The 19,654-nt window shown below is 48.0% G+C and overlaps 5 protein-coding genes across 5 annotated transcripts; 2 read left to right on the forward strand and 3 right to left on the reverse strand.

Moving 5' to 3' along the window:
* Positions 1–59: 59 nt before the first annotated feature.
* RhiXN_08828 (ICE-like protease (caspase) p20 domain protein) lies at positions 60–6,438 on the reverse strand (the record flags this gene model as incomplete). Its single annotated transcript, XM_043328644.1, has 13 exons — positions 60–661; positions 712–1,072; positions 1,236–1,493; positions 1,570–2,049; positions 2,107–2,542; positions 2,596–2,622; positions 3,371–3,627; positions 3,690–4,372; positions 4,428–5,302; positions 5,358–5,719; positions 5,772–6,192; positions 6,250–6,330; positions 6,389–6,438. The coding sequence occupies 13 exons, from the start codon at positions 6,436–6,438 to the stop codon at positions 60–62; spliced, it is 4,893 nt and encodes a 1,630-aa protein (XP_043180090.1).
* A 970-nt stretch (positions 6,439–7,408) lies between these two features.
* RhiXN_08829 (metacaspase protein) lies at positions 7,409–12,047 on the reverse strand (the record flags this gene model as incomplete). Its single annotated transcript, XM_043328645.1, has 8 exons — positions 7,409–7,480; positions 7,536–7,598; positions 7,691–7,778; positions 8,585–9,402; positions 9,450–9,640; positions 9,689–11,707; positions 11,762–11,812; positions 11,864–12,047. The coding sequence occupies 8 exons, from the start codon at positions 12,045–12,047 to the stop codon at positions 7,409–7,411; spliced, it is 3,486 nt and encodes a 1,161-aa protein (XP_043180091.1).
* Positions 12,048–12,211: 164 nt separating this feature from the next.
* On the forward strand, positions 12,212–14,649 carry RhiXN_08830 (protein arginine N-methyltransferase 3; the record flags this gene model as incomplete). The annotated part of the gene is made up of 13 exons (XM_043328646.1): positions 12,212–12,449; positions 12,494–12,543; positions 12,594–12,693; positions 12,745–12,788; positions 12,841–12,855; positions 12,933–13,119; positions 13,173–13,283; positions 13,340–13,466; positions 13,518–13,633; positions 13,685–13,816; positions 13,866–13,963; positions 14,023–14,416; positions 14,492–14,649. 13 exons carry the CDS (start codon positions 12,212–12,214, stop codon positions 14,647–14,649), a joined length of 1,770 nt encoding a protein of 589 aa, XP_043180092.1.
* Positions 14,650–15,854: 1,205 nt separating this feature from the next.
* RhiXN_08831 (phosphatidylserine decarboxylase family protein) lies at positions 15,855–17,465 on the forward strand (the record flags this gene model as incomplete). Its single annotated transcript, XM_043328647.1, has 4 exons — positions 15,855–15,883; positions 15,972–15,984; positions 16,038–16,370; positions 16,428–17,465. The coding sequence occupies 4 exons, from the start codon at positions 15,855–15,857 to the stop codon at positions 17,463–17,465; spliced, it is 1,413 nt and encodes a 470-aa protein (XP_043180093.1).
* Positions 17,466–17,943: 478 nt separating this feature from the next.
* Positions 17,944–19,268, reverse strand: RhiXN_08832 (chitin deacetylase; the record flags this gene model as incomplete). Its single annotated transcript, XM_043328648.1, has 11 exons — positions 17,944–17,961; positions 18,017–18,137; positions 18,198–18,207; positions 18,266–18,347; positions 18,401–18,444; positions 18,495–18,556; positions 18,613–18,663; positions 18,721–18,859; positions 18,908–18,933; positions 18,988–19,056; positions 19,114–19,268. The coding sequence occupies 11 exons, from the start codon at positions 19,266–19,268 to the stop codon at positions 17,944–17,946; spliced, it is 777 nt and encodes a 258-aa protein (XP_043180094.1).
* Positions 19,269–19,654: the final 386 nt, after the last annotated feature.

Raw genomic sequence — 19,654 nt, forward strand, 5'->3', positions numbered from 1 at the left:
ACCCAAATTAATTTAGTATCGCATAACGCCAGAATCAACGTGGATTTTTATCTCCGAGCTTAGTGATTAACCCGTTTTATGGTCACCTGCAAGCAAACAGTCTCCCATATTTCCCGATTATCAAGCCTTTCGGCGGCCTCGGAGCTGCTCAGCGTTCGGGGAATTTGACCAATCATCGAGAAGTTGTGGATCTCTGCGCTCCCGTCCACGTGGCTGTGCAAATGATTCGAAGCTGTGTCCAAAATCGAAGTGGTGTGATCATTGCCTCTCAGATTATTCAGTCCATCCGCAAGACGGCTGGTAATTTTGGGGCGACCAGAACGATCTACAGGGCGCATCCGCCTATTGACCAGCGCTGCTTGGCTAGAATCAGTTGGATCGCATCCCCGTATATCTATCCCGCTCGAGCACCGATCGCCACCTATCAATGATACAATATGCCCATTCTCCGACTGGGCAAAGGGTGACAATTGAGCCATCAAATCGAAATCCCCTGGTACCGTTGTGAGAAACAACTTGAAATATCCCACATCTGTCTCAGGCTGAAAGGAAATGGGACCTGAAATCATGTCATCATTCCCATAACCAATCGTAAGTTCCCCATTCGCCTCAAGCGGAGCATCTACGTAGCCGTTACCGCAAACACTGAGGAACAAGGGCTCTGAAGTGATTAAGTTATTAAAATAATGGAAACAAAATTTATCGACTTACTGATTGACTGGCTTTTTGTGCTGAAGTAGAACAAATACGCGTATAGGCGTCGATGAAACAGGCTTTTAATTCTAAATCCGTAAAGTTCTTTGGAGGGTACCATCAAAGTAGCCACGCCATTATCCAAAGGAACCAGACTCGGTCCCGCCTCGTCTAGCCGATACATATACAGTTGGGCACGTCCCTTGGCTCGAGAGCTAGCTTCCGGCTCTCTGAATAGATGCCAGTCCCATTGGGCCATCGAAAATAACAATTTTTGGATCCTACTTTGTTCCGGAAGGCACTTGTGAAGCTGTTTGCTTGTCAACCCGGCAATTTCAATAGTTATCCCTCCACCAGACCTATCAACATCCAAGACGGCCTTGGATTCGGTTTTTGAGTCTACTTGAATTATTCCATGGCGGATCTCCAGGTCGATTCAGCAGAGAATTTGTTTTTGAACGCGTCAGTGAGACAGACTTGGTACATATGGAACTGTCCTCGCTCAAGCAGCCTTGCTCGGGGGAAAGTAGGAATAGTCGCACCCGATGAATGTCGCACTGTGTCTGGCATGGATAAAGCTTCGGGTCGGTGAGAGGATTGGCGGTGAAGGTCCCCTTTTCGGTGCTCAGATCGTCCCCATAAATACCATATTTTGAGCCTGGAATGACCCCCTGGGCAAATCCTGCCTTGAGGACATAGCCGTTGGATTTCTCTCGCATGGGTATGAAGATGCGACTTTCTTCTGGAACTGTGGTACTGAATAACAGTCGATCGAGCTTATCTCCCTCGCACACAGGGCTCTGAAGGCTGTTTTGATTTAATTTAATACAGCTGAGATATGAATCGATGAAAGGCATAATGATATTGGATACTTACCTCGGAGTAGGTAACGTGGAAAGTTTCGAAGCATGCTTTGTATGTCATCTTGTGTATTTGCCGAGAGCGCAGTTGTTCGAGCAAGGCGGTGGTGAAGAACCCACTGTCTGAATTCGCACATTCGTAAGCTACTTCAGCATGCCCACATGCGGCAAGAAGTATATGTGAGCGCCCAAATCTATGAAATCCGGAAGTGTCCCGATCAAGTGGAATTCGGTATTTTGGGCTACTTTCTGAATCAATATGGGAACTGATGTGAGTTTGAAGAATATCCGTGTCCACGTCTCGGGAGAGTGGAGGAAGATCCTCCGGATTTAGTCGACGTGGTCGATAGGCGGTCTTTTTAGGGTCACCTATGATGTGGTGTTGGGCTAACTTCCAAGATGGTGTGATCTTCAATTCTAGATGAGCGTGTCTGTTGAATGTCCCTTGGACGCCCCGGGTGCTACTCGCCGAATGGCAACAGTCGAATATTACGGTCTTGGGGGATCAATAATACTTAAGCGATGTTATGTAACCTATACTCTCGTAACTTACAATGTTGTTTCCCTTTTCTGCGGCTAACGCGTACAATAGAGCCGCAATGGTGTAATCCGGGATAGGTGGTATGAGCTTCCCGTCCGAGTCCAGTGCCCCCGCGTCCCATGGAACCAGGCATTGCGTTTTCTCATGATAGGAACCCCAATCGGTGGATGGCGTGTCGACTTCGCATCCGTGCCCAGCATAGTAAATCAGGATAGGATCAAGATAATCAATGTCCGGATTTCTGCGTAGCTCTGTCAGAGCAGCTATTATACCAGACCGAGTGGCCTGCTCATTCCTGAGGTTGGTTATTTGTGAAGCCGGGACGGACAGGTCGGAAAGGAGAAACTCTTCCATGGAGTCTGCGTCTTTGGAAGCCCCGGTGAGTTTTACGACTTTTTTGTATGTATCGATTCCAATCAGGAGCGCATGGAGGTTCCATATTGGGTATCTAGGTCGGGGCGGTGAGCCGGAAAACCCAACCGGTGGGTGTTACGAACTTACTGGCTTTTGATAGATTTCTGGGTCTCGCTAGTCGGGTATGCGTGAAGGTTAGTAGATTCCGGTACTCTCGGCTAAGGAGCGGGAGGAACTTCGACTCACACTACTTGCGGCTCTCGGTGTAAATCATGCATGCTTGCTACGTTCATCTTCAGGACACGGGGTTCAGAGTTCTCCAAAAGCGTACTTTATATTTGCCAGTGGACTCGGACACGTGTATTCGTCCCTGTTTTGGCTGTGTTGATCGGAACTAATGTACCGTTATCAGTACGACCTTCGAAAGGTATAGATAGTGCATGTATGCGTCCTTCCATTAAGTGTTTCAGCCGTACAGAATACATCACTAGTTGGAAAATCAGTTATATTTAGAGTAGAACTATATAACTTGCTAACACTCAAGTATCTATACCCCAGATCCCAAGTTCTCTAGCCAATGATCCCATATCGTAAAGGCTGATACGGGCACAAAAGCCATTGTACGGCATTGTCAAAAAGACTTACCCTCAGAAAATAGAACTACTACCCTTTTAACGTGATCGATTATGGTATAACTCTGCTTCACAATTCAAACCTCTCGTTATTCCGCCTTGCGCAGTACTGTGTGTATTCATGCTTGCAAGCTCATACACAGGCTGAAGGAGCATCGGAATCACGGTTTATGAATATTTCTCGATATTTGTCACATTAATCTCGTACAAGACAGTCAATAATTCATTTGTTATTCACTCGTAATTTGAATACTGCACGGATCGAACAGTATGACACCTGAGACAACTACCAGAACATCAAGTGGCCCCGATTTGCGTCGTTCGTCCATCCTCTGCCGCTCGCGCCGACCATCACTTCGAAGCAATCGCCAGGCTCGAGCTTGCTCCATAGCTTTTCGGTTTCGTCGAAAACGCGACCATCGGTCCATTCGTAATCGGCATTGTCGGGGGCCGGATGAGAGCGGTACCTCATCTCCTCCTCATCGGGTGTGAGTTTAAGCATGTCATCGTTCCCAATGACCCATATTTCAAAGTATGCTCCGGTTCGCTAATATTTATACAGAAGGTCAGTACAGGACATGATGCCGCGGGAAGAACAAATAGACGTACCGCGGTTGCAGTCGCCCCGGCGAGACCTTGCCCTTTAGAATGGGTACGCAGTCTCATGCCACAAATAGAAGAAATGAGCTCCTTGGTAAGCTTTGGTGTGCGGAACCAAGGCTGCATCGATTCAGCCGACGACATGGCACGAGCTTGGAGTGGCTCCTCGGATCTGCCTGTGAACAATACACAGCCACCAGTACCGGTACCAGGTCCAGGTGTAGGCCCGGGTCCGGGAGTGGGCTCGGGCTCGGGCTCGGGTTCGGGTTTGGGTTCGGGCTCGGGTTCGGGCTCGGGCTTCGGCACCACTTCTTCCTCTGCGCCTTCTTCTGCCTCCTGCTCGCCCTCAGACTCGACCTCGGGTTCGGGCTCTTCTCCCTTGGGATACTGCCTTTGTACAAGGGCAATCGTAAAAGCGTCCCATAGAGGCTTCTGATTAAACAGCTCTTTCACTTTACTGCTCGCGACCGTGCCTCTGCCCTCAAACGGACTCTCCTGCTCCAATGAGTCGAAATCGGTCGCATGGGTTGTGACGAACAGCTTGAAGTGATTGACATCAAACCTTAGGCCTTCGGTAACCGAAAATATCAAAGGCTCTTGGCCTCCTGAGCCGTATCCGATCGTCAAGCTGCCGCCCTTGGGAAGTGTGGGATCGGATGTATTGATACCTAAAATCGGGATCGTCCTGCGCGCTGATCTGAGGATTAGTTTCCTCGAATCACGAAAAGGGATACAGTGACTACTTACCAATAGACAGAGTCGTGCAGGAGAAATCAAACAAATAGGCATAAAGATCTCGTGTGGAGTTGTTGGTGATCTTGATCCCGTACCAATCATCAGGGGTGGGCACTATATCAACCACTCCATCGACATTGAGGTTGTCGCCGTCGGGCACGAGCACCATGTCCCCTTCATCACTATATTCCCCGGTCTGCCGAAGCTTGTAAAATTCATAATCGATCGTTTTCGCAAACGGCCGGCCATCGAGGGGCATACGACGAAGCTGCCAGTTCCATTGAGAAATAGCCGTCAAAACGGGCATCACGCGCTCGGCCTCGGGAGGGATAGGCATATAAGTAGGACGAGGCAGTTTCGCAACTCCGTACTGTACCGCAGCTTGATTCGTGAGCGTAAACGTGGCTTTCTTCTTCTTGTTAACAGACAGGACGACGGAAGCGAGCTCCGGTTCGACGGGGCGCAAAACGAGTTCGCCGGCACCGCCTGCAAACGCCCGGGCCCATGCGTCGCTTGGTTTGGCAGCATCGACAAACTGCTGTGTGACATATATATCGAGCGCTTGCTCAGGACCGTATGCCACCTGACGACCGTAATAGACCGTAGTAGCTTTGAGAGCCAGCGTGTCGGCATCTTTCAGACGCGACACGAACGGTTCGACCAAATCGACTTCGAGAGTGCCAAGAGAAGGGTTGTCCTTGCTAGGAATATCGCTCGTGTGGATAGAAAACTGGCTACCAGGGGTGATGCCCTGGGCAACCCCAGACTGAAGATAAAAGTCTTTGCCCTTTGCTTTGATTAGGATCATAGATACGCTAGCGCCTTGAACCTTGGCATTGAAAAAGATGCGGTTCATGTGCTTGCCCTCGCAGACGGGATTCTGTGGCCTTGAATGACCGTCAATCAATGAGGCCGAGTGACGGAAGTCGGAATTATACTTACTGCCTTGTGCGCAGGGGAGGAAGACGCTGCATGCATGCTCTGTATGTCAGACTGTCTATCTGGACGCTTCGCAGCAGCTTGAGCAGTGCGCTGGAAAAGTATCCGTGCTTCTCTTCCCCATTCTCGAACGCAACTTCGGCATGGCCGCATGCAGCCAAAATGACGTGAGAACCCATGTCCTCAAAGGACAATCCGAGTGAAGCTGGGTCAACCACATCTCGAGACCCCTCGAGAGCCTTTTTAATTATGTCCTTGTCTGGTGAGGCGGGGAGTTTGGGAAGCTTGGACTTGTCGATGAATCGGGCATCGTCTATTTCATCACGAGTTCCACCGGCAGAGTGACAACAGTCGAAGATCAAAGTCTATACAAAACAGTGAGTGATTTGCAGGGAGATGTGAGTGAGAATAACTCACGATATTGTTACCCTTTTCCTGGGCAATTCGATGGATCAGAGTGCCTAGAGTAAAATCAGGGATGGGTACAATTCCGGCGTCGGTGCTAGTGTCCTGGGGAATGATGCACTGGACCTTTGGACCATTGGCAGCTCGATCTGGTGGTGGATCGATTTCACTGCCGTGGCCTGCGTAGTAAATGACGATCGGATCATCGCGATCTATTCCATTATTTTCGTCGGCGAGATCCTGAAAAGCCTTGATTATATTTGCTCGTGTGGCCTCCTCATCGAGAATAACCTTTATCTGTTCCTCGGGTACAAGCAAGTCGTTCGTGAGATATTCCTTGAAGGACAATGCATCGGGCACAGCTGCGGCCAAGTGCACGTTGGCTACATATTTGTTTATGCCAATGATTAGTGCGTGAAGGAGCGGCTTGTCGCTGATTGCTGCTTAGTCAGAACGCCAGGGGGGGGGCAACATCGCATTTTGGACACACCTGGTAGATTTAGTGACGACATGAACTTGGTGAGCCTGTTCAGTAGCCTGCAATCCAGCCCCTCCGCCAGCCTTCTCGCATCTCGCATTACGGTCAGGATACTTTGAATTATAGGGTAGAAATGTAACACCGAACTTACAATCTCTGAACAATTTCTTTGGGATCGCCCTGAGTAGTAGGCAAGATCATCGTGCGGGTTTCAAGAGGGCAAAGGTGGTCGCGAATATCGAAAGACCTTAGCTTTATCGCAAATCACGATTGTAGATTCGGAAGCCCCACAGAAGTTGCCGTCACCTGTCCTGTTTCTCCTCGGTCGGGATAGCCACAGGGATCTTCATTTCACGGATCGATGGGGAGCCACTATTATTCACCACCGAGTTGAAAATAAAGTTCAATCCGTCCCCGAAAATCGATCTTCGGCATGCCCTCTCTCATCAATTACTGGATCGAGCGAGTGCCTCGTTGCAGGGGCAAGAAGAGAAAGGTCCCCGATGTAGGGGTATGCCTGGACCCACTCCATGGCATGACGCATGTATCCAATCATCTCTTCGGTGGTTGATTTCCCCCAAGTGAGGGATAGGCTCGATTACGTAGTTCGGGAAGCACCTTCCTATCATGCTCTTATCCGGCTCCGACGACCCTCCGGACGTGCCGTATGATAGATTGAATCCGAACTCGCTTGGAGATATTTTGTCTCAACGGAGAGGAGAATGAGCGCCAGGATTTGGGGTTTCGCCGTTCCCATGTTTAGCGATGGGGGCTAGAGTAGAAGTGTCACGGAACTTGATGCCGTCAGAAGGGGGCGGCCGTGATAAGTATACATGATTGCGGTCGATGATACACAGGAAATCATATGGTTTGCCGCAGCACCAGCATGATTCCGGGTTGGCACCTAGATCATTATCTGACTTGGTCACAACAGGTCAATGCGCCTGTCCTATTCAAGTATGAGCCTAGATACGCGTTTAGCCCGTCTTCACGATCAATGATACTCGCAGTATCCCTCGATTTGTTCTGACAAACGGAAACGTCGTACGCTAGGCTCGCGTATGCCATCGTATTACGATATATGCGCATATTATGTGCATCTCAACATAAAAACGAACGATAAAGATGATCATGGCCCATTTGTTGAACTCGAACATGTAATTACAACCAATTATGAAAGTTCTGATTCATTTGTCTCGTGCAAGGTTAGAGACTCCACGTTTGGGAGATGTGACTGCTCAACCTGCATATACAAATCAACATCCCAAAGCTAGGGATGCAAGATATTGATAACTCACTGATTGTAGCGTAGTTTCATTTCTCGTAGCAGAACTAGTCCTTGGTACATATTCACCCATGACCTGTGGGCACAGGGCGAGGCGCCAGTCAGACACTACTACTGCATATTTCCTGCCAACGCAGTTTAGACGGGCAATTTATTAGGAACACTCACCTGAGTATCAGTCGTGCCTTGTGCCGGTTGCTCAAGTTCGTTCTGGACGCGGTTTCCGTACTCCTTAAGCATGATCCCAACAAGAGTTCTGAGCTACACAAGACGATTAGTCAACGAACAAGACTTTGTGTCCGACTTGCCTGTGCCAGTTGATGCGAATTAAGATTCCCCGTTTTGGCAAGCGCGAGCTTTCTCTGGACCTGCGTGCTCGGCCAACTGTGAGAGCTCGGCGAACTTCGCCTGGTATGAGGCGAGGTGTTCTGGTATTGCTCTCGAGGACGCTGGCGACATGACGGGATGGTCCGGCATGGGTAGACGTCTTTGAAGTTCAGGTTAAGGTTCACGACGGATCGTCAATTAGGGTAGTTTTTTACCAGGAATCTGCCGCGAGAAAGGAAGCGCTAAAGTATTTCTGGTGGGTTTGGATTAGAATAGTGTTAGGTGAGAAATACCAAGGTATTTAACAATATGAGAAACCAATTTTTGTCTGTGGCTTGATATTAATCTAAATCGAGAAACGAATGTAAAATCAAGGTGCACCAGTACACGCTCAAGTTGTTGGTTGAGGTCGGAAGACCCAAGCGTACATATCATATCGGATCAGAACATTGAACAACAATAATGCGCTGAACATGTTTATCAGATAACTGTATTTTAAATTTTATATATGCTTGACTGAAGATCACAATATTTGGTCAAACAGTCACTAAAATTCATGCATTTATTTAAATGCGATTACATTTCCGCTTATGTTCCTTCCAATCCCTCCTCTGGCACTCGGCTGAGCAATATCTCGCACGCTGACACCGTCCACATGCGCTAAGCGGCACACCACTCTTCGCACACGCCCAACATCCATTCAGCGGGGCAGTAACTGGAGGGGGCCGCCCATACCCGGTATCTTTGAATACTTCTCCTCCCACAATCTCCAGATAAGGAACGGAGAAAATGGGTGATACGCCTGCACGAGTCGCATAAGGCAGAAGTTGCTGCCATTTGGGTGCTTCAGGAGGGATCCATTCTTTACCTTCAAACCCGATACCATTCCCGCAAGCACAAATCGAATCCTCGCCGTCTTGAAGCGATATCGGGGCTTGTCCGGCCGCCTGATATTCGCACTCGGGCTTGTGGGTCCAAGTTCGAACACGCTCTATACAGGCTGCCAAATACTGCTTCCATGCCCCCATTTCACCATGCTGTACGTCGACGCTCATGATTAACACACCCGACTCGCCTATTGGGTCGAGAAGTGGCAGAACCATGGACTTGTTCTCGTTGGTAACAGGTATAACGGCCGTGTCGAGTACGATCGTGCCTCCAGAAGAGTCTGATCTCATCCCGCCTACGAGCAGAACCATCTGAACTCCCGAGCCCACCGGCCGAAGAGCAAAGACCTCAAAAGGCGGCCCTCGGAACTTGAAACCGATATAATCATGGATAAGAATGTTGATTCCGACTTTGAGTGCATGAATGTGGTCGCGAGGAACGTAGTTAGGGTCGAACATAATCTTACGCTCGCGATCGGAATGCTGTAAAGCCATGTGGGGAAGGATATACGTCTCCATAGCCTCAGTATCAGAGAGTTCGATCAACGGAAGTTTGTCGAGCGGAATATGATGTACGTTCCAAGGTCTGGGCGGATTCGAGAGGATGGGGAAAGGACTAGGCGGGTAGCCTCCCGCGTACCATGGTTGGTATGGAGTCGTAACCGCCTACGAGATATAAAAACACTCTGGGCCGTAATTGGTTAAGAACTTACTTCTATGTAAGAAGATTTTCTCGCAATCCTAAGTCTGATATCCGACTCCTTTGCAGGAAATGGGATGCTGACCGCATGTGTGTAGTCACCAATTGATAGGCGTAACCTACATGGCCCTTCGAGTTGCATGGAAACCTTCGCTCCTCCTGCAAGGGAAATCTTTTCTTCAGGATCCGTAACATCAAGCCGGGCTACGATATCCTTTATATACCACCTGTCGCCCCGCCAATACGACGTACATTCGCAAGTTGCGTTGCTAGATGGAGGTGGCGGAGCAGGGAGAAGAGGTAGTGATTGCTTAAAAGGAGCTTGCATAGGCCGAGAGCGAAGAACGAGCACATGCTTTTGATCCTTAACTTGAGCTTTGAAGATATCCAGATCATGACCGAGACTCCTGTGGTATAAACGGTGACTCAAGGAAGTGTACCTGAAAGCCAGACTAACAGTGGTCTCATTCCCTGCAATCAGCGCGGACGAGATCCAAAACGAAACGATCATATCGGAGGAGCCGTTGGTCTCTTGTCCAGATCTGTCCGGTTCGATACTGTATGCGTCTTCCGAAGGCACAAGGGTTCCCCATACTGCATGTAGTGACGAAAACATTTGCGGCTTGTTATCGTTGGCGGACTTCCGGATAATGCAAGTCAAACGCGGTTGGATCGATTCACCATAGTCCTTGAGCACCTTCAACTCATTAGCTGACGCCGGGATCTTCAGTACCAGGCAGACGACAGGAGGAACTTCGCTCCACCCTGCGAATATACCAACGGGAGTCGGTGGATTCGGGAGGGGAAGGAAATCACATAGTTGGAATTGAAGTTTGAGATCTTCTAAATGTCGGTCGTCTTGATAGGTAAGTTTGTTACCTTGAACCAGGTGTATGATTCTGTTAGCAACGTCCTCCCACATTCCGCCAACCAGATGAATTTGGCCTCTAGACTGCACGTGTCGAACAATGCGTGCCACTGTTTCCCGGTTATAAGGCAATTGGGACCAAACGCGCAATCTGGAGAGGGGGACAGGTTCGAAGTACTCGGGACTATCGTCAAAGAAATGCATTCCCCGATAAATGTAAAAGAGTGCGTCTGCAATATCTGTGACGCTAAACTTTACTCCAAGAGGAACCGATGGAGGGCATGGATCTGCAGACACCCAGGCAACACGCTGTTCATGTTCTTCTTCATCAAATATATTTATTTCGTGAGAGTTGGATTGGCTTTGGAATTCGGAAATAAATGCACGAGGAACAAGGCCGCTGATCAGGCTGAAAGTCGGGAGATCCGAGCAGATGCGTTCATAAAATGTGATGGGGGCGTATTGATCAGAAGGGGTGTGTGCTTCGGTGTAGAGAATGCTACTGGTTGAGGCAAGCAGCGGTTGAATAGCAATAATTAGATTCCAGAGCCCGTGGGTATCAATAAAGCGCGTAGCATCAATGATTTCGAATTGTCGTGGAGGAGATAAAGAAAAGTGATGGGTCAAGTCGATTGGTTTGGCGTCCCAAGGGTCGATATACTGTGGGATTAATTCTGAGCTAGATTGTAGAGCAAGGGAAAAACACAGTGGGTCGCCAGTATAGAATCGGAGAGTAAGTTTCTCAGTACGAAGCGACACCTGGAAAGACTCGCATGCTAGCTTAAACTGCTGCCTGGCTTTATCTAGGCACGTCGGTAATTTCTTTCTTGGGTCACGTTTGTCAGGTAGGAACGCCTCCACCAAGTGGAATACCTCTGGAAACGAAGTAGAGTAAACAGACCACTCCTCGTTCTTGCCCGAGTATATCCATGCTGGATTCAGCCTATCCTCGTTGCTGGATGGCTTATTCGTAGTACCTGTACGCCAGAAACGCTTGAACTCGTCTGATACCTCAATTGCAGATTGGGGCCACACCAGTGTGGTCGAGCGCGAAACGCGTATGTTCTGATCAGATCCTGTACTCTTAAGCATTGCACTGGCGAGCTTGCTTTGCTTTGCTTTGATATCTTGTAGCATTTGATTAGGAAGTTCTGGAAAGTTGGCATACTTTGTCCAAATATTGTGAATTTTGTCTAGAGTATCCTGATTGACAATTTTGATAAGAGATGAGTAGGGAGACTGAGACCAAGCGCTCAGTGCTACTGAGGCATCAGCCAATTTGCGTGAATGAGCCGTCAAAAGAGCCGAGGTAGATTCGTCAATCTTGAAATGATAGTATATGTTCCATATTTGTTCGACTGCTGCTTTCTCATAAAGCAGAGTAAAGAACAGAATGTTGCGGGCTATTTAATTACTTGGTCAGAGCCAGAAACCACCACCGAAATGAGACTTCCAACCTATAACGGCTGGCTCCTTTTCGCTGCATGTTATGTCTATCTTGCGAGGGTCTGGTTCCATTGGTCACGAGATAAGAATAGAACCAGCAAGGGATCACGCACCAGGCCCAACAAACACGTCTGCGTACAAAGTGTAGAGAATATTGTACACATCGTTACACTCAAGAATTAAGATGTCGACATTAGACTGATCGGGGCTAAGGTCTTGGGTTAGGCTTATGGTGGGAGAGCCACCCAAGGGTTTGAAGGGAGAAGCCGGGGAGGTCCAGCAAAGCGGAAACGCCATATGGTGATGACTGGGTCAGTCTCTGTGAGCGAAGATTATTGACTAGTTCGAGTATAATGCAAAAAATGACACTCGAGTTAGGTGAAGTAACATGCCGGTCACGTGACTATCCGGAAACGGAAGCAATCTTGTGTAACTACCTCCCTGCCGCGATTGAATTCAACATGTCCGTAAACATTACTCTTCCTCCGACCAATCAGCTGTCAGGACCTGAAGACAGTGAAGTTGATACTAGCTCGGAGGGAACACAGGAAGAAGAGACATTCAGCGATTGGGTCGACGACGATGATACTCCCACAAAGAGTTTATTCGATCAGACCATACTTTCCAATGCACTCAAAGCAGTAGCTTATGATAAAGAAATTCATGGAGTGGATATTGTCGGATTGGGAAATGACCTGAGTAAATGAATCCAGAATGCACCATATTTCTACTCACTAGAGCAGAGCTCGATTTTCTCAAGAGGGTGCGACTTGTTAATTATGTTCGGAAATCTGTGAGTCTGAAATCTCGAGTAGTAATCATTTAATGTAAGATTTATTCCAGCAATCAACTCCCGCCGAGGTACTGGCGCTCAAATCTGACAATCCATTGTTCGCGGACGATATCCATCTGCGCCCCGTTATCGAGGACGACCCACTATTATGTCTGTGTACATTTATCCTTTATCCTCTTTCGGACACTTAAGATTTTCTAGTAATCGGTAATGATGAGTGGAGTGACGATGAAGAGGATAAACCAGTGGGTTCTCTTTAAACTATCGAACCCTCACATCGGTCTCACTTGGCTATAGGGCGACAGTAAGAAGGTAATCACAATTTTGTGGCAATAACAAATTGCACCCTGACCGACTAATTTAATCCGTTTTGGCTTTATGATACGAAGATCACTGAGATGGAGCAAGAATTGGTCAAGGTTCGAGCAAGATTCGAAGATCTGGGACGACGTGTACCCGAACTGCTTTCCGAGTCTGAATACCCTGAAGAGCAGGTGGCATCCACCTCTGTTGAAGCAATTCCTACCAAACCCCGAGATGATGATACCCATTACTTTGACAGTTATTCTTATAATGGTTTGCATCTCCTTATCTTTCCTTCTGCTCATTTATTAATATATCCCGAAAAGAAATCCATGCTGTGATGATCCAGGATAGCGTTCGGACTTCATCCTATGCTACTTTTATTCTTTCCAACCCTCAAATATTCAAGGATGCTGTTGTCATGGATGTTGGATGCGGTACGTCTATATCCCCGTCAACCTAACTGCAGTATTTAACTTCCCAATCTACCTAGGTACGGGAATCTTGTCCATGTTCGCAGCCCGTGCCGGTGCACGGAAGGTGTTCGCGATTGAAGCCAGCGGAGTTGGTGTCAAGGCCGAGCAAAATTTCAAGGATAACGGATATGAGGATATCATAACGTAAGTCTGCTTGGCGTCATATCTATGATGTAGACTCAGATTATCATCCAGGCTTATCCGAGGAAAAGTAGAAAACATTTCTCTTCCTGATGGCTATACGCATGTAGATGTAATTATCAGCGAATGGATGGGCTATTCTCTGCTCTACGAATCTATGCTCGATTCTGGTAAGCGAAGAGTACTTGATTAGTCCAACATGGTTCTCATTTATACTACAGTTCTTTTCGCAAGAGACAAGTTCTTGAGGGCAGGTGGTCTTATGGCGCCTAGCCAGTGCCGTATCATGGCCAATCTTGTTGAAATCCCAAGCGTTATCAAGGAAAATGTCACCTTTTGGGATAATGTTTACGGTAACTACTTTTTTTTCTCAGTCGTCCGCTGTTAAATTCTCCTGCGTAGGCTTTAACATGTCCTCGATGGCCAAAGAAGTCTACGATGATGCACTCATCGAAGTGGTCTCGGCAGATGCAGTTCTTACCAACGATGAACTAATCAAAGTGAATTCCTCGTGTTTAATTTAAGAAATTACGAAATTAATAATTTTTATTTCGGTCAGGACATTCCCATCCAACGCGTAACATCCAAGAACCTTGACTTTTCTTCGCCTTTCGTTCTCACTGCTACAAGACCAGGAAAGGCTCACGCGCTTCTCTTATATTTCGACACCTGGTTCACAACAGATGGTGCTGATGTTCCGTCCGACGCCGAACCCACTATCGCAAAGGGAGAAGGCGATGTCATAACAACCGACGTACTTCAGATCAAAGCTCGCCCCGAGCTAGTCGCGCGTCGCAAGTCGAGCATGGGTCCAATTCGAAAGAAGAGTATGAGCGGGGAGGAGATCATCAAAGATGGAAAGGAAGTGTCTTTTTCTACTGGACCGGCAAGTATGCCGACGCATTGGAAGCAGACACTGTTCTTGTTTAGGAACCCAGTTGATGTCAAAGAAGGTGCGATCCGTCCGACATTTTCCTTTCTTTTTTTTTTTTCTCTGGCGGAACTAACATGTATGCGATTTATCTCAGGCACGTGCATATCTGGGCGTTTGCACATGCGCAAGAGCGAGGATAACTCGCGCGAGTTGGATGCGGAAATTCACTTCAAAGTTCAACACCCAGATCTACACACGAAAGAACTGACACCAGCTAAGGAGACTGTTGTGCAATCATACAAGATTCGATGATAACGAAACGTGAAGGCTTCAATTGGTATTTGGTATGATCCGGGGCGAAATTATTGTCAAGTGTTCTTGTATGGATTGCTAAAATGTGAATGAATGTGACCTTGCAATTGGTTTGTGAATGTGGCGCGTGCTTGCATGTGATGATAGTCTTACTTTGGTCTTCTCAGTTATTTCTCAAGAGAAAGTTAGGCGGGATTTCTGCCTCTCAGTCCACGGGTTCAATCGTGGGTACTCATCTAATCGCTTCGGAAAAAATCATACACCCTTGAATTGCTCGAATACTGTAGTGACTTCCCGATCCTAAAGAAAGTGATCGATTGTGTATATCTGACAAGATCTTATCTGGGTAGCTATTTATGTCCCTCCTTGCCTTGTCACAATACAACGCCACATTTCCTTAAAGCTATGTATTGGGTCACATCACCAGGCTTTGAGGCACCCCAAAGCTTGAGCTCCACGAGAATTACAATGGGGGGCTCACTAACGAACACCAAAAGTAGAACTTATTCTCGACCCTTGATGTGAATATCATATCACATTCCCCTTCTATGTTGTCCGCTAGTCTGGTTGGGTTCCGATTTATTCTGTCAAGCACTCGGAGAATCTCAGACTCATCGATTGGACTCAGAAAGATTACTACGTATTATTAGCCGTGAGATGCATGGGTTCATGGTGGCTTTCGATCTTGTTTGTTTCAATACATACGCTAGGGATTCCAATAACACTCGCTGGATATAACTTGTTGAGACTTTCCATTACTCTTCGCCCATGTAATCAGATGGGCCATTTTATGATTATGACGCAGATCGAAGCCATAAGAAGTATTCGCAGTTACGGCCGCCCAATTAATTATCATCACTGATGAGCATAAGCAAGTTTATTGGCTGGGTCGGTACCGATCCATCATCCAAACATAAGGATGTATTCCTTCACATGCCTGCACATCTCAGCCACATAATCCAACCTGGATGTTTTGGGCGTTCCTATATGGATCGGTGTCATATGAGCTTATTGGCCGTCATGAGGTCAAGGAATCCTTCCTTAGTCTCCTTGGATCGAGGACGCTCCCTCCCGAACATATTAAGTATATGTGCTGTGGACCATCCAAACTTACTTCTCAATGCGAGCCAAGTGCCTTCTCAAAGAATAATCTACCTGCAGATGTGTCACCACGATTGGCATGCGATTACGTGCCATAACTTTGAATGTATCCGCCGATGACGCTCGCCTACCAGTAAGTAGCCAATATAAAAACCTCTGTCCGAACATCCTACCATTCTCACAGGCCCTCCCACTGCAACTGATTCATTTGCCATGCGTAGTCAATATCATTCAGTAAGTTCCCATAAACAAAGTTCTGATGAAATTGTATTCACCTGAACATTCAGTCGACTCTCTCCCATGCTCATCTTGAGCATAAACATGGCCACGTCGGTCATGATTGGAAACTCAACACCGGATTTGGCTCCAGACCATTGGTGGTAGGACACCGTGTCGGTGGCTGGCTCCCAAACGACCACGCCCGTGTCGAACAATACATCGCCAAGCTACTTGACAAGGTCGAGCACGACAAACGTGCCCTTGACCAGCTACACCCTACCATCGTTGAATTCAAAAACCTTGTCGACAATACCCCGGCCCTCCGCATGGGATTCAGCCAGATGTTCGAACAAGTTCCCCAAAAACCGCCTTACAACAAGGACCCAACTCTCAAGCCTCAGGTACGCTGGTCTAGACCAAGCGCAGACCTCTGACTAACTATCTATCGTTGCAACAAGATTCGAGACTACGATACAATGTTCAAGACATTTGATTATATCATAACCCATGCCATCGCTTACGAAGACAACGACCTCGTCGGCTTCCCTATCAACGCTATCCTCGATTGGCCCATGGGAACTGACGCAGGTCTATACACGTTCCTGGTACCAGCCGTGAACGAAAAGTTCAAGAAGATGTTCGATGCATGGTCCGAGTTCCTATCTTCTCCAGCCTCGCGAACATATCTTACCACCGAGGAGAACGGTTGGCTCGGCCCCAAGGCGAGCGTGCACATCCCCAACTTTGCCGAAACCTACAAATGCGACCCCGAGGCCGAGTACTACGGCTTTGCATCCTGGGATGACTTTTTCACGCGCGAGTTCCGTGACGGCGTTCGCCCTAACAAGTTCAAGGACCCCAAGTATGACGATATTATCACGAGCGCCTGCGAGTCGGCCGTCTACCGGATCTCCACCGATATCCAAGAGCGAGACAGCTTCTGGCTAAAGGGCGAACCTTACTCTCTTCACGACATGCTTAACAACGACTCTTACACGAACCAGTTCGTCGGTGGTACGATCTACCAAGCGTTCCTGAGCGCATACAAGTTCCATCGTTGGGTCAGCCCCGTGAATGGAGTGATCGACCGAATCGAAGTCATCCCCGGCACCTACTACGCCGAGTCTCCCATGATGGGCTTTGATAATCCTGAGGGACCAGACCCAGCGGGACCGAACTGGTCGCAGGCGTACATCACCAGTCTCGCTGCCCGTGCCCTCATCTGGATTAAAGCCGACAACCCCGAGATCGGGCTGATGGGGTTCTTGGCCGTGGGCATGAGCGAGGTCTCCACTTGCCAGGTGACCGTACGCCAAGGTCAGAGGATCTCCAAGGGTGAGGAGACGGGCATGTTCCATTTCGGAGGATCGACGCATTGTTTGTTGTTCCGCAAGGGTGTCAATGTCAACTTTGATCCGCAATACACCGAGCCTGGGTCTGAGGTGTTGTTGAATGCGGCGATCGCTACCATAGGAGAAGGGAAAAGCCATCACTAGCTACTGAACTGTGAACCACATGTAAATCCGCCCCTGTACTAAGATACAAGAAATGAAGTAACAATCAATGAATTTATGAACATAAAACCAAACCTGTTGGGCTTAAGGCCGGAAGATGATCTAGATAAGAATAAACTAGAAAGATCCCTCGGGAAGGGTACATGCTAGTAACAAGCAACTATTGGGAGCAAGTTGGGGGCGCATATAACCGCCTGGTATTTTAGGGCTTCTCGTATTTCATCAAATAGTGGCTTAAGCCAAGCGTAAAAAGAAAGAATTTAATTAAAATCAAATAATATCAGTGAGAGTAAAAATCCATGGCTACAATGCACAACAAGCTGGTCCAACTGGTTCAGGGTAAGGAGGGGGACAAAAGCTACAAAAAAGCGTCCAAACATATAATTAAAGCTCCATACTACGAAGGAATGCATGCCACATCGTCGAATGAGGGAGGAAACAAGACTAGTACTTGGGCAATTTAGCATTTCCAGCTTGACTGTAAAACTGTGTCAGCATTGAGGGTTTGGCGCAAGGGTATCATTTTCACTCACGTCACGAGAAGAGGGAGTTCCGGTAGACTGGTAGGGCGATTCGCCCAAGCACTCGGCTACTGTTACCAGCTTGTAGCCCTTGGCCTTGATTTGCTGGATCGCATAGGGGATGACGTCCTCACTGGAAGAGATAGCGTTAGTTCCATACTCGACAACAAGACGATGTACGCATTTAGCTTACATAGTGGGTTCTATAACGTCGAACATAGATTAGCAACTGGGAATAACATCCGAGGCAAAGACACGTACGCTTAGTCTCGTGATTGAGGGTCAAGATGCTATCAGGACCGGACATGATCAACTTGTTATATTGGCTCCTAGACTCGGAGGGCTAAACAGAACAGGTGAGCTCAAATCATTATATCCATCGACGAGCATACATACCGAAACACCGGCGGCATCTCCGGAATCAAAGTCCCAATTCGCAACTATCGCCCAGCGTAAGGAAAATAACCAAATGTACAATAATCAAACGTACCAGTCTGTCCGCGAGAGGCTGCAACCTCGAGAACGTCATCATCATAGTCGCCAAACGGTGGCCTGGGCGGAACGTTATGGTTCGGAAAAAAAGTGTCCTGACCAAAAGAGTTACTCACCGCACAAAGGCAGGGACGGCACCAGTAATCTTCTTGATCGCATCGTCGGTCCTAGAATTATCATGTCAGAATATAAACCAAGGGAGAAAGCAAATATCTTCGACGTACTTGGAAAACTCGGATAGGAGCTCATCGCCCGAAAGAGTAGACAAGCGCTCGTGTCTCCAGGTGTGAGAAGCGACCTGGTGGCCTTTATCGTAGACATACTTGACGCGCTTGGCGTTGGCGTCGTCGTAAATGCATCCAACTATAACTCTTTTAGCTTATTCCACATTACAAACGCATGTACACTCACAATTGGCACCGTTAAAGAAAAAGGTTCTGAAGCGATAATTGATTAGATCGAGGTAGGGACATCGCATAACCGATACTTACCCCTTAGCACCGTTCTCATCTAGTAGGTCCACGAGCTCGTTTGTCCAAGTATAAGGGCCATCGTCGAAGCTATGATTTACCCGTAAGCAATATGAAGCTATGTCGGAGGCCTGTATGTGAGCCTACGTGAGTGCGACGGTATTGGGCACTGAGCACTTGGTGACAACGCTAGCACCAGCACGAGAGATGAGCCTTGGTGCTTCTACTGGGGCAGCCGAAACTTGAATAGCTCCACATAGGGCTACAGCAAGAGCGGCGACGCGAGCAATCGAGAAAGTCATAGTCGAGTTAAATATATGAGAAATATCGATGTCTAAGTGTGTGCAAAGAAGAAACTGGAGGAAACTGATGGGGATGTGAACCACCAGAGTCGAGCTCTTATATTATCCCCAGATTGGAGCCGCGCAGGCCGAAATGGAGCCGTTTACTCAGCCCCATGGCTATATGCCCATACGCGTGCCAAGCACCGATCAATAGAGTCAGCTTGGCGAGTTCAAATTTATGCCCTGCCACGCTCTATCTGAACCCATGTCCGTCTCGGAGGCTGTACGGCACTGACCCCATAATCGGCTGTGAGCTTGCAGCCCGAGTTCTCACTGGACCGGATGAGGAGCAGTATTACATAATCCTATGACGGTGATATCCAGGAACGGCGACTTGTATCTCC

Source organism: Rhizoctonia solani, chromosome 5 (genome assembly GCF_016906535.1).
Source record: "Rhizoctonia solani chromosome 5, complete sequence".
Taxonomy (NCBI): domain Eukaryota; kingdom Fungi; phylum Basidiomycota; class Agaricomycetes; order Cantharellales; family Ceratobasidiaceae; genus Rhizoctonia; species Rhizoctonia solani.